Below are 13935 nucleotides of genomic sequence, written 5' to 3'. Positions count from 1 at the left end.
TCATGCTACATAGCAAGGGTCACCTGATAATCATACTACAACAGTTATTTCAGAAAAATGTGTTTTTGTTAATTTTTGGGGAATTTTATTGTGAAAAATCATCAATAGCGTTAATATTATACAGTGTAGGATGAACAAAATCATGCTACACAACAAGGGTCACCTGATAATCATACTACAACAGTTATTTCAGAAAAATGTGTTTTTGTTTATTTTTGGGGAATTTTATTGGGAAAAATCGTCAATAGCGTTAATATTATACACTGTATACTCACCAAAATCATGCTATACAACAAGGGTCACCTGATAATCATACTACAACTGTTATTTCAGGAGAAAAAAAATGTGCATATTTTTGGGGAATTTTATTGTGAAAAAACGTCAATAGCGTTAATATTATACACTGTATACTCACCCAAATCATGCTACACAACAAGGGTCACCTGATAATCGTACTACAACAGTTATTTCAGAAAAATGTGTTTTTGTTTATTTTTGGGGAATTTTATTGGGAAAAATCGTCAATAGCGTTAATATTATACAGTGTAGGATGACCAAAATCATGCTACACAGCAAGGGTCACCTGATAATCGTACTACAACAGTCATTTTAGAAAAAAATCTTTTTGCATATTTTTGGGGAATTTTATTGTGAAAAATCGTAAATAGCGTTAATATTATACACTGTATACTCACCAAAATCATGCTACACAACAAGGGTCACCTGATAATCATACTACAACAGTTATTTCAGGATGTGACACAACATCAAAAACAGCACATACTGCCCGACTGCTTCGCACCCTTAGAGGAAACTTCTAAATAACTTAAAAATAAAATCAATTTCTATAACAGACACAAACATGCTCCAAAAACGGTTTTAAATTTACTTCACACACAGAGAGAGAGAGAGAGAGAGAGAGAGAGAGAGAGAGAGAGAGAGAGAGAGAGAGAGAGAGAGAGAGAGAGAGAGAGAGAGAGAGAGAGAGAGAGAGAGAGAGAGAGAAATATTAGCCCAACAGCAGCGCCAATCTTGTCCAGAGAAAGTCAAAAAAAAAACTAGCACTCACCGATTAGCTTTAGATGAAATCCATCCTGCGATTCTTCATGATTAAAAAGGCACCCGAAGCAGGTCCGCAATCATATCTTTATCTACCGATCTTGCTGTTAAATCAACCGCCCTCACCTTTCCGGAATAACAGACAGTGCGTCATCACGCACCTGCCCGTGGGCCAATCAGCCAAGCTCATTTTAATGACGACGCCCAGGCAAGCACTAGAAACTCTGCTGGACTTAGGGCGTTCTGTCAATAACACATCAACATTTGATTGGCTGATGATACGGTCACTCAACGTTACGCACCCAATAGCAGCGTCCAGCTCGATCAGAGGCTAGCAATGCGACTACTGCTGGCCCCAGCAGAGGAAAGGAGCTGTGATGCGTTTATAGGACATAGGAGATTTGAGCTCCACAAAATATAACCGTTCGTTTTCTGGATAAAGTTGCATTCTGAACAAGTCATTGACTCCAGATACATTACATCATCAGAATTACCTCTTAATTATGGAAAAAAAAAACTGACAAAATACATTTTTGACAGGGCTATTTGTCTTTTTATGTGTCTTGTAACATGTCCTCGAGTACTTTGAAAGGCGCCTATAAATAACATTCGTTTTTATTGAAAGATGCAGACGCAAACTTTCCTCTGGTTATGTCATCTCAGTACAGCAACATCTACAAAACATAGTGCAGCAATTGACACTGACGACTCGGCTCATTTACTGATAATACTAACTCACAATTAATTCATTTAATTATGAATTACATAAACATAAATAACCTACAACACAAACATTGTACTCTACAGATGACAAAGTGGTATGAAAGACAGACAAACCTTTCTCTGGTCACGTCTGAAATGACACGTGTAGATCAACAGCTCTCTACTCCCCCTGCTGGAGACCTCTGGTAACTACAACTACTCAGTACTGCCGGTGTAGAGTGACATCGACATAAAACATAAGGAAACACAGGAATTACTGCTGATAACCAACTTTTTAAACATAATTTAAAATATAGCCTAAAATGCCAGTAATGTACCTTATTCCATCTGTCACAATGATAGTAAACATCTTTAAATGAAAAGTGACATTTTCATACAAATCATGTATATTTATATATATATCACTACTCTCTCTACTCTCTCCCTGTCAATTTTACATAATGTTCATAATTGACCAGCACAAAGAGAAATTTAAATAATGGGTTAATCCAATAAAAGACTAATTCAGCTAAATAAAATAAATTGTTTTATCTATGCATTTAAAAAAAGAGAGAAAGAAAAAGCCATTTGCCCCCAAATGAGCCTCTTAACCCTCACACACTGTTCATATTCAGATCATTCACAGTATCCTGGCATAATTAGTCTCTACCAGATTTAATAAAAATTATATATGATATATGATAATTATAATATTAATAATTAGCTACTGAATGAGAAGAAGAGTTGATACCATTGTAACGGACCGGGAGCAAACCTGTGCAATAAGCCGTACTGATTTTTTAATTACATTTCATTTTCATTTGGAAACTATTACCGCTACATTATGCAATATTTCATCGGGAGGTTTTTTTTGTCCTTGTTGAGTATTTATCTCGTGGTCAGACCAGATTACCCGGCTATTTTACTCACTGTTGATTTCATTTATATCCTCAACATTTCCCAACACAACACTACGAAAGTGTCCTTGACAATTAAACAAAATGATGGGTAAACATTATGACCACTGGACTTGGTTATTTCACCTTCGATTCTGAGAAATTGGTTTTAAGGGGGACAGAAATGCTAAACAGAAGCTGATGTACGCTTGACAAATTAACAATCCAGTCAAATATATTTAAATGTATTCTTGAAATTTGTTTCCAAAACATGAATTTAGACATTGGTACAGTTTTCTTCCAGTTACCCCTGGTCTGTTTACACTGTTAGGACCTGAAATAACGGGTTACATACAGAAAAAATGGAAGCAGTTTACAGTTTATTATTTGGAATGATAAAATACCAAAAGGATTCATGTACAGTGAGTGATTGCAGCAGTCGCAAGTAGTTAAGGGACTGATTCCCGAACAACATTTGAACAATTATATTGTCAAATATAAAAAAGATGATGGACAGCAATACTTTCTCCTTAAAGTCTTGTCTGGCCCAGATCACCTGGAATTAATTACATCTTTTCCCCCTCCAACCATTGAGTTTCCCACACATACACCTAGGCTGTCAGTTCCTCACATTAGATCTTACAGCTAATCGCACTTTGGGGTGAACTCATTTCTTCTTCTTGTCCTGCGTGCTGGTGAACCACTGGTCCAGAAGCTTCTTGCTGTAGTAGATCTGCCAGGCATGCACCTGCACAGCGATGACGATCACCAGGTACATGACCGTCACGGCCGAGAAGCCGAAGATAAAGCGGTAGGCTTTGCCGTGCCGATAGAGTTGCTGAGCAACGGGGAACATCTCCATGGAGCCGTAAATCAGCGGGGCCACGGAGAAAAGCCCGGCACTGATCATGGAGATGACCAGGTAGCTGATGTTGTTACGAGGCAAGGCCAAAAAGTTGAAGACAGTGGGAATTATGCTCAGGAGATAGGGGTACTCCCACTGGTACGGACTCGCTACTACCTTGTGAGACACCAGGCTCAACTGGCTCACTATCACCTGAGAAATGATAGAGAACACAGATTACAACTAGTTCAACTCTTATAACTGTCAGACAATAAAAACTTTTCTTTTTTTTTTTTTTTTTTTTTAAAGGTCTGTGCTAAATGTTGGCACCTGAGCTGCCATCAGCACCCAGGTCAGGAGATGGACGATGTTGAGTTTACGGATTTCAGACTTCAAGGCAACGCTGCACAATGACACAGGATTCATGATTAATTCAACATGTCGGTGTAATTAAAAATGTTGCTATTAAATGCATCACTGTGGCTTCAATTGTGAAACAGTACAAATTATTACAAACTCATCACTGGGGCTGCAACAAACAGTTATTTTCAAAGTCCTTAAATTACTTGTTTTATCCAAGCAACAGTCAAAAAATAATCATATATCAAATCATATATGATTTTTAAAAAACATGCAGAAACTCATACCTAAGAAGCTGCAACCAGCAAATATTTTGCATTTTTACTTGGAAAAAACAACTGATCATTTATCAGAATAGATGACAACTAATCTTCTCTTAAAATCAACTAAACCACTAACTATTAACCATTAATTGTTGCAGTTCTACTCTGAATCATTGAATTTTTGCATGACTTTTTTAAGGGATACACTTTTTCTCAGAGATACTGAATCAAATTACAGTTTATAAGCTCAATAATCTTCCAACTACTGAATCTAAATAAATTAACGCTCACTTTATGTGTTCTATTTTAACAGTATTAGTTTGTTTCGAGGGTCTTTCAAAAGAGTAAAGAAGACTAAATAACAACCTCATCTGGTAGTGTGAGGCAACCCGCTCTCTGTGCTGAAAGTCACTGCCATCCGTGCCTGTTGCTCTCGGTCCTGCTCGAGAAGCCATAGTGAATATCTGAAAGCAAAACATGTAAGAGTCAGAGGAGATAAGAAGCCAAAAATAGACCTCGATGGGAGGTGTTAAACTTTTGAGAGATGCTGGTACCGCGATTATAAAATTAGTCTTCAAAAATGATGATCTTCTTAGAAATATACTAGCAACTAATGATTGTTTTCAGAATTGATTCATCTGTCGGTTATTTTTCTTTACCAATAGATTCATTGTTTGGTCTCTAAAAAGTGTCAATCGCTATTTCTCAAAAAGCAAGGTGACATCTTCATATGTGTAAATTTTGTTCTCAACCCAAAGATATTCAGTTTACTCTCGTGAAAGACTAAAGAAACCAGAAAATATTAATATTTGAGAAGCTGGAATGTGAGAATTTTAAGATTTTTGTTCCTTAAAAAATACTCTAAATGCTTGGGGGGCTCTTTAATACCATCAGACATCAGACTGCCACTACACCACAGCTCCCAGTACCTCCCACTTCCACAAAAAAAAGACTAATGCTGTCCTTACTATGTAAGTCTCAGGAACTTCTGCATAAAACACATTTATATATTGCAGATTTGTTTATACAGAGATTGTTTCCTGTATACAGTACATTATTTTATTTTATCACTTTCACCCTTATGCTGCGTCTTTTCCCCCACTGTACTGTTGTGTCAATTTGAATTTCTCCTGGGGGGGATGAATAAAGATACATCTTATCCTATCGGATCTTATATAATCAAAACAGTTGGCAATTGATTAAATGGCAATGAATCAACAACTTAATTCAGCTCTAAAATATATTCCTAATTAAAGACCAAGTTTTTCTTACTGTGGTCATTGCTCCTGTTTTCATTTCCATTCAAGCACCTGACTGCTGTTTTATGCAAGACTGTGAACCCCAAATTACACATGAATCAACATCTGTCTGATCACAGCTGGAGCAGCACTGCTATTACACTGCACTGTGTTCTGTATTTGTTTTATCAGAGGTGGAGACGTTTTAACAAAGGCACATTCTCCAAACCAAAAAAGTCGGTCCTCTCTTAATGAATCGTTTCCTATTGTAAAAGTATTTGAAAACACTTCTAATAAAGCACAAATGAGATCGTTTCGTGGCTTGAACCGTGTCTGTGAGTGCCACAGCCCTCTGCTAGTCCCTGCTCAGTTGCTCATAGGGCTAAGTTAGGTTGAAAAATGTTATCTGCACAAGTTCAGGCAGAGCTAACAGGCTAATAGTGACTTCTTGCTACCTGTGTAAGTAGGTCATACATATGAGATAACTTCACTTTTACGCTTCCAAACTCCCAAGTAGGAAAGGAAATAAGTGGTTAATCATAGTACTTACTTTTTATCTGCTACTGGTGTTCATAAGAAGCCTTATGAATATAATATATATATAAATATGCTGGCTGACACAAACTGTGCAGCTAGCAGGTCAACCCTCATTGAAGGAAGAGTGGCGTCACAAGCTGTGATTGGTCAGAGTCTCTTCTTCTTCTTCTTCTTTGTTTTTTAAGGGCAGCTTGCATCCAACATGTTGCACTACTGCCATCATCTGGAATTAAACTCATCCTACCACATCCCAGGCTTTCACACTCTTGCCATCAGCCCAATTCTTTTAAGATATACATCAACAAGCATTTTCTGCCCGTTCCACTGCTTCCACACTCCAATATATCCCCCAAACATGTCCTTCCTTTCTGATGTGTATTTTCTGCAACTGACTAGTGCGTCCGTGTCTAGCGTTTTTATTGTGTTATTTCATTTCACGTGTATTTTCTTGTTTTTATATTTATTTTTATTCATTGTACACTGTGGGGGGGTTTTTTCTTGTTGTTTTGTTGTTGTTTTTTTTTACCCGTGCTTCATTAAAGCGTCTTTGAGCATTAAGAAAAGCGCTATACAAAATAAATGTATTATTATTATTATTATTTTTATTATTATTATCTATGTTTCCCCTTTTAACAGCTTGTTTGGCTAGTTTGTCCACATGTCTTCCTCGTCTTCGCCCACTTCTTCTTTTGGCGTTGTTTTCATTACCCCAACCTTCTGGATTGAAGCATAGGTCAAAGAGGTTTCTATAAAACTACACAAAAAAAAAAAAAAGAAAATAGCCCCATGTCATCTGCAACATCTCTCTCAAACCAAGTTTCATGTGATTCATTTAAAGTGTAACCTTAAGTGTCGGCCTTTCTTTTTTTTCTGGTATCTAGGACAATGTAAAAACACATACAGCACACAATGCTCATAAATACCACTTTCTATGTCTATTGCCTTCTTCTCTTTTCCCCCATTTTCTTTGAATGATGTAGTAGTATTGACCCTTCCCTCTATCCCTCTCTTCCTGCCAAATGTCTTTTCCATTTGTAATTTGATCATGCTTTTAACCTGTAACGACACTTACTTTTTTCCTTCTTGCTCCTTTTGCATGTATATCAGCCGGCTCACTTCCGTCCACACCTAGTATTTGTGAAGGAATCCCCCCCCCCCGCACGCACACGCGCTCACTGAATGCACTGCAAATAATATACAGATGAAGGCACAAAAGTAAAGATAATGAAAGTCAAGTCAAGACAAATGTTTGTATTTCTTTATTAAAACTAACCAAAAAAAGCAACAAAATTCACATACTTTAGGCACAGTTTGTCTTATGCTTAAGCTGTGCGCCATTGTCCAATCCAAATTTTTAAAAAAAGAAAAGAAACAAGGAGGAAAAAACTTTTCATTCCAAAATGGCATATCCACAGTTTAAAGAACTTAACTAAAAATAAAAACTGTAAAATATTGACATATATGAGTATTAATGGGCATGAGCACAAGTACTTTTGAATATTTTTCTCTTTTTTTCTTTTTTTTTTGGCCACAGAGCGTGCTCCCTCATTTACTGTTCAATAAACAGAACAATCCCAAGTAATCAGTAGTCAAACAAATAAATTACAGAATACTGACAAACTGACAAATATCTTTCAAAGAATTCATATTTATTACAAACAAAACAAGAAAAATCTGACATCAAATGGTCAAAAAGAAAAAAGAAAATCAAAAGATTGCTAAACTGTTAAATCGTGGGCGAAAACGGTAACTTTATTTCTGTTCTCATATGGTATGAGTTGCATAAAACACTCGTCCAATTTTACCATCAGATGAATATGTCAAAATGTGTATTAAGTATTGAAAAATAGCAAATAATGTAAAAAGACTAACAATAACTTAACTGTATGATGATCACAAATACATAGCACAACTATGTTATGATAGCTGTGAGTAAATGCATTGTACAATGAAACCAACATCTGCTTATGTGCCCAGTATATACCTGTAAAGCAAAAAACGCTATCCTGTATTTTTCTGTGAATAAAACAGTGACTACAATTCTGCACCATAAAGCCTCATTGTTCCAGTAATTATTCCAGCCGGTTCATGGACACATGTGGATGGATATAAGAATAAATGTAAACATATAAGATTTATGAAAACTGAGGAGTATTTTTTGACTTCTGCTCTCCAAAGAAGAGTGGAGAGTTTGACTTCTGCTCTCCACAATCTTTGTTGCTTCCGATATTTTATAACCAATAACCAGATGGATTTATTTACATGGTGGTTTCTCACATTTATACTTTGCCCAGTTTTTTAGAACTGATCTTTTTGAGACTCCACTGATGTATGTAAATACAGATGTGATGCATATAATGCAAAGAGTAATTGAAAGAAGTATGTTCCTACTACAAAAAAATGCTATTTAAAAAACACTCATTGTAAACCATTTAACTTTGAGACTGGAGCAGTTGTAACATTATTATGGACTACACCATTATTATCCAGTCCCTCCAGGATATGATTTTGCGATCACAAAATGAATTAATTTTTTTTGCCTGAAATGGACTTCTTTGGACTAAATTTCACATTTTGTGTCATGGTAATGTTGCATAATCGCAGCAAGCAGAAAGTGATTACATATGACTCTTCACTGGTAGCCAATATGTAGTTTTTGGAAATTTGCATTATTTTCCTTGGCTTGCAATCCTAATTCCTGCAATTTTACTGCAACAACGGCACATAAAACATTGTAAATTGTATTGCAAATTTTTGAGAAAAGCCACTGCAAAAATCAAGCATTTTTGGCTGCAATAATCAGAAAAAACTCAGCGAAATCATGGAGGGACTGATTATCGCCTTTGTTTAGACATGTCTTACATTGGGTACAATAAGTATCCAGAAAAGGTGGAGTGGACATATTGACTAGCATAAAGTCCCGCTGCCTGGTCAGATGGCAGCTGTATGTGCACAGTGTCACCTTGTCGTAATGGAAGCACGGCGCTCCCTGATGCCTGATCCAGCAAGCCCTTTTTGTACTCATCATAAGTGTACATTACTGGCTCATTGTTCTTCATCAGTGCCACCCATACATTACCTCCTTTGCAGTGAACGTGGTAAGCAAAGTAGTAGACCCCTGGTACACTACAGGTAAAGATACCAGTTTGGGGATTGTAGTCCTGATTGCCGTTGTGCAGGAGTTTATCGAAGATGATGGGAGAGCCAACGGGAGGGAATGGGTTTGTGAGCTTAGCGGTGAATGCAGGCATCTCAACTGCGCTTCCGCTAATGTCCCCTCCATTCTTTGGCTTCTTGTAACCTTGTTTTTGGCCGGTGTATGGGCCTGTCACGGGGAGGATCTGTCCGAGGTCAGGAGATGCAGCAGGAAATCCTGGAGGACCAGGGGGTCCAGGTTGTCCTGGTTGTCCTGGAAGTCCAGCGGGGCCACTGGGGCCAGGATTACCTTGAAGACCAATATGACCGGGGGGTCCTGGCTTTCCCTCACCAGGATAGCCAGATTTACCAGGTGGACCTGTCTCCCCTTTGTGCCCTGGAAGCCCAGGAGGTCCAAGTGGTCCCCCTGGTCCTGTGAGTCCTGGAATCCCCTGTGGTCCCTGGTGGCCTTTATCTCCAGGTTGTCCTCCCTCTCCTCTTGGTCCAGGTAATCCAACACCACCAGGGGCACCAGGTAAACCCCTATTACCGCCTTCTCCTTTTGGGCCAATGGGCCCTTGGAAACCTCTTGTCCCTGGTTGTCCCCTCTCTCCTGACAAACCTGGCTGTCCTGGAAGGCCTGGAGGCCCAAAGTCACCCTTCAATCCTGGATTTCCTTTTAGGCCCCCAGCACCATCTTCTCCCTTTTGCCCCGGGAAGCCAAGACTACCAGGAGGCCCTATTGGACCTGGTGGGCCAGGCATACCACTTGGACCAGTAGGTCCGATTACCCCTGGAAGACCTCCATGACCTTTATCACCTTTTGGGCCTGGAGGTCCAGAAATACCAGCATGTCCCTTATGACCCTTAGGTCCGGGAAAACCTGGTTTACCATAACCTGGCAAGCCTGGACCTCCTGGTAAACCAGAAGGGCCTGGTTCCCCTTTCCCTCCAGGAAGCCCTGGTTGCCCTCTAAGACCATCTTTTCCTGGTTTTCCAATTCCTTGTAAGCCTGATGGTCCTGGTTGACCTCTATCACCAGGTAGCCCTGCCGGTCCTGGCTCTCCATGAGGACCAGGTTTTCCTGGTATCCCAGGTTGTCCTGGAAAACCATTTAAGCCAGTTTTGCCAACGCCAGGTATCCCTGCTTGTCCAGGTGGACCTGGTGGTCCGCTAGGTCCTTTCAAACCTGGCAAACCCGGTTGACCAAATCCTTTATCTCCCTTGGGACCTGGAGGACCAGGAAACCCAGGTGGACCTTTTGAGCCAGGCTCTCCAAAAGGACCCCGCTGTCCTGGCAGCCCATGACCTCCTGGTTTTGAAATACCAGGGAGTCCAGGTGGGCCTGGGAGTCCTTGAGGCCCAGAAAGTCCAGTTGGTCCTTCAAGACCACTAGGTCCGAGGTCACCCTTTGGTCCTGGTAATCCAGGTCCTCCAGGTTTACCTGGCAATCCTGGCATGCCAGGTTTTCCTATTCCTGGGTAACCTTGAGGACCGGGAGGCCCTGGCTTTCCTGGTAAGCCTGGCAATCCCTGGCCTGGCAGCCCAGCGGGACCTTGTGGTCCTGGTGGTCCGGTTGGTCCCTGGGGGCCCTGAACTCCTTGTGGACCCTCTCGGAGACCCTCTACACCAGGGCCAGGGGGAGGAGGACCTTTAGCCCCTCTGGGAAAAGTTTGTCCTGTAAACGAGAATAAAAATTGGTAGATATAGATGAATATCGACCGATTAAATTATTCAACTGTGATCAAGAAAATAAATTAATCACAAATGGTCCTTACATGATTTAATATCCATTTATTTGTGATGTGAGTTTACATGTATAAAAATGTTAAATGTTTGTAATAATGCTGATTAATAATTTCTTGAGCTTTAAAGCTAGTATTCTTAGACTTTCAAAATAGATGACTATGACAGCCCCTAGAGTGGTAATTTATGTCTGCCCTTAAAATTATGTCAATTGTTGAAAAGTCAATCAAAAGTCAAAATAATTGATATTATATATAATATATATTATATATAACTTAAAATATTAAGAGACAACTAAGAAAACTGCTAGCAGAGCATTTTCTTGTATTATATTTGTAGCATACAAGATATACGGTAAGCTCCAGCATTCTTGTAAAACATTTTGGTTCAGGGCCTACATATGATAATGAGGACTACTAGACTACTTCATTTGAAAAAATAAATAAATAAATAAAGATTGGGGGTGTATAATACTTTTTTAAACAGTCAAATATAAAAAAAAAACTTCTTAACATGCTCAATTAAAAAAAAAAAATCTAATGATAATGATCACATTATTTGAATGTCCCTGTAGAATTGTGTGTATAAAAAAGTGAAAACTAAGAACCTATATTGATTTAATTAGGATAGCAAATGTATGGCTGTAGCCATTAAAAGCTCAAAACAGGTTTGATTTACAGGAGATTAGGGACAATTATTTTATGTAATAAAAGATGCAACAAGTACTGAAAACAAAATTTCCACAAACTGCTTGAACCTCACCTTTGCCCTCAGTCAGTGGCATCCCTTTGCCCATTTGCAATGGCAGCTGAGGAAGCTCTTTTCCATACTGTGGCAGTAATGACATGTCTTTGCCAGGATTTCTTTGAGGAAAGTGTGGCATCTCATTCCCCAAAAACTGTTGCTGAGGGTACCCATCATTGTACTGTGGTAGGGGGGGCTGATGCTGTTGAGGGGGCTGTTTATGTCCATAATATGCCCCTCCGTGGGCCAGGTGTAATAAACACAGCTGGAACACTGTGATGAGTAGGAAGAAAGAACGGATGGGTACAGCCACCATTTTCTGCAGTGAAGAAGAACATAGGTAAAAATGTAACACACTGTATGCATTTAAGTCTCTCTGCAAAAAATGTCAAACTTGTAATATTCTATTCAGTACCAATCTTTAGGTACTCCATGTTAGCCTTTTCATTTGCCCTTATTACTGTTTAGAGCCAAAAGTCAATGAAATATTCCGACATGTTGGATTTTGTGGCTCAAGTTAGTCACAAAGACAATGATGAGTAGGTACAATCCCAGAGTTCTTATAAAAAAGTCACAAATTACAGCTGTTATCAAGGAGGCTGTTTGTTTGGTTATAGACCAAGGAACAAATTATTTATTTTGGAGCAGCTCCAGATACAGGTAAGGATCCAGGAAATCTTAAAAGCATTCTCTGATATTCAATTTACTTTACTTTTTCTTAAACTAAATGAATTACTGGACTTACTTGAACTAAACAAAGTCTGACATGTGTATTTCATGCTCATCTATCACAATGTGTTTATTTAAAATAGCATTAAAATATGTCTTTTGTGAAGCGTTATTGGAGATATGCACTGCCTGAGTGCTTTCTGGTTGCTAACCAAACCTGTCAAAATCAAGCACTAATATTTAAATAAATGCCTTTTAATTCTGTTTAATTTAAAACTATATTTCCCTGTATACTTCATGATATTTAAACATGTTACAACATCTTGTACAACATTCGCCTGTTTGTGCTAATTTAAAGTTTAAAGTTTGATTAAAGTTTGTTTATTCTCTAAAATACGATTAAATACTCGTGAAATATGGTAAATACTTTGGGCAAGCCAGACTTATGACACAAACAATTTTTTGGTTATGTACACTGTCACAAGAAAAGACTATGCCAAGCTTCTTTCTAGATCCTGTCCATCATTTTTGAATGTTGAACATAGCAACAGTGGTCTGTTGCATGCTGCTTACACCACCAGGATATATACTGTGCATCATTGCCATAAATGCTGCGTTTCAGCACGCAGCAACTTTCATGTTGTTTCCTGACCAGCAGGCTGTGCTCTTCAATCATGCAGCTGAATCATGAAATTCTTTCAAAAGCCAACACATGGGGTCTTATGAAACCCACTGTGGTCAAACCAAAAAAAGTAACAAATACCCTCTACTGCCTGAATGTGGGCAATATCCCTCTTGTCCTTCTTTCCCCTTGTTTACACATCCATTCAAACATACTGTGTAAAAGCCTCAGAGTCTCATATCCTCGAAGCGATTTACACAGAGCACATGCTGCTAAAACATATATCGTAATTAAGAGGCCCCACAGTGGGACGCGGTCAGTTTTGAACATAATCCTTAATCCTTTAAACATGTCTGCGCTAAAGAGATTGGCTAAGTGCTGCCAAGAGCACGGTGTGAAAACAAACGTGGATGGGTGAATGTATGTTTTCCTTCGCTGTGGTATTTGTGTGTCCTGAAACAGAACCAGAGAGATCAAAGTTTTTGGAGATCTCAAATAATGGAAATGAGACTTGCTTACATTTTTCTGGACAATTATTTAAAAAAGCAAGCTAAGTAGTGTCAGGCTGAATATGATTACTTTTGGAATATTTTTAGCATGCACTTCTTAATCTGCGTAGTTCCTCTGCACAGATACAGGAGTCTGACTTGAAATGCCGTCCACCTTCAGTTCAGTGTGCTTTTCATCCTCTGTCTTTTTAATGGTCAGTTCACCCCACACCTGCTACCAAAAATGCCAAATTTCCTTACTTTCAGATTTCTCCTCCTCTAAAACTGAAGATCTTCGCCCCCTTTCGCCTTCGCCTGGTCTCTCCTCTAATTCCCCTCACTTTTAGGTTGCCTCTCTGGGTCTTTTCCAAGGCGTGAGTGGGACGGTGGCCATGTACGGGATCCAGCCAGGTGTTAGCTGCAGACCTGGGCCCTGTGAAAATATGAATGTCAGGTTCGATGAATGTCAGGTGGTGACCTTTCGCAGAGGCCTGGGGTTTATAACACTAAGCTGCTATCTCCACCTGGTAGACATATTTTGGCGCTGATACAGTTATGCTGAGACACACCTTTTTCCTTGAGGAATGTAGGGACAGGGCTATTAAATGAAAGGTAATATAACTTTAACGTTA

At 39.0% G+C, this 13935-nt stretch overlaps 2 protein-coding genes across 2 annotated transcripts; both read right to left on the bottom strand.

The window, feature by feature from the left end:
* Positions 1–3020: 3020 nt before the first annotated feature.
* Positions 3021–6028, bottom strand: LOC133976388 (protein jagunal homolog 1-B). The gene is made up of 4 exons (XM_062414586.1): positions 5913–6028; positions 4491–4588; positions 3832–3904; positions 3021–3714 (listed from the first exon to the last, which is right to left on the bottom strand). The coding sequence occupies exons 2-4, from the start codon at positions 4577–4579 to the stop codon at positions 3325–3327; spliced, it is 552 nt and encodes a 183-aa protein (XP_062270570.1). The 5' UTR covers positions 4580–4588; positions 5913–6028; the 3' UTR covers positions 3021–3324.
* A 1176-nt stretch (positions 6029–7204) lies between these two features.
* LOC133976256 (collagen alpha-1(VIII) chain-like) lies at positions 7205–13637 on the bottom strand. Its single transcript, XM_062414415.1, has 3 exons — positions 13565–13637; positions 11543–11843; positions 7205–10712 (listed from the first exon to the last, which is right to left on the bottom strand). Exons 2-3 carry the CDS (start codon positions 11838–11840, stop codon positions 8758–8760), a joined length of 2253 nt encoding a protein of 750 aa, XP_062270399.1. The 5' UTR covers positions 11841–11843; positions 13565–13637; the 3' UTR covers positions 7205–8757.
* Between the last annotated feature and the right edge of the window lie 298 nt (positions 13638–13935).

This window comes from Scomber scombrus, chromosome 24 (genome assembly GCF_963691925.1).
Source record: "Scomber scombrus chromosome 24, fScoSco1.1, whole genome shotgun sequence".
Lineage (NCBI taxonomy): Eukaryota > Metazoa > Chordata > Actinopteri > Scombriformes > Scombridae > Scomber > Scomber scombrus.
Note: the sequence above shows the minus strand (reverse complement) of the source record. Positions and strands in the feature narration are given on the sequence as shown.

Coding starts and splice junctions, on each gene's coding strand:
- LOC133976256 (XM_062414415.1), bottom strand. CDS start 11,840: ATGGTGGCTGTACCCATCCGTTCTTTCTTCCTACTCATCACAGTGTTC. Junction 10,713..11,542: donor GCCACTGACTGAGGGCAAAG/GTGAGGTTCAAG, acceptor TCTCGTTTACAG/GACAAACTTTTCCCAGAGGG.
- LOC133976388 (XM_062414586.1), bottom strand. CDS start 4,579: ATGGCTTCTCGAGCAGGACCGAGAGCAACAGGCACGGATGGCAGTGAC. Junction 3,905..4,490: donor GCCTCACACTACCAGATGAG/GTTGTTATTTAG, acceptor GTCATTGTGCAG/CGTTGCCTTGAAGTCTGAAA. Junction 3,715..3,831: donor GGGTGCTGATGGCAGCTCAG/GTGCCAACATTT, acceptor ATCATTTCTCAG/GTGATAGTGAGCCAGTTGAG.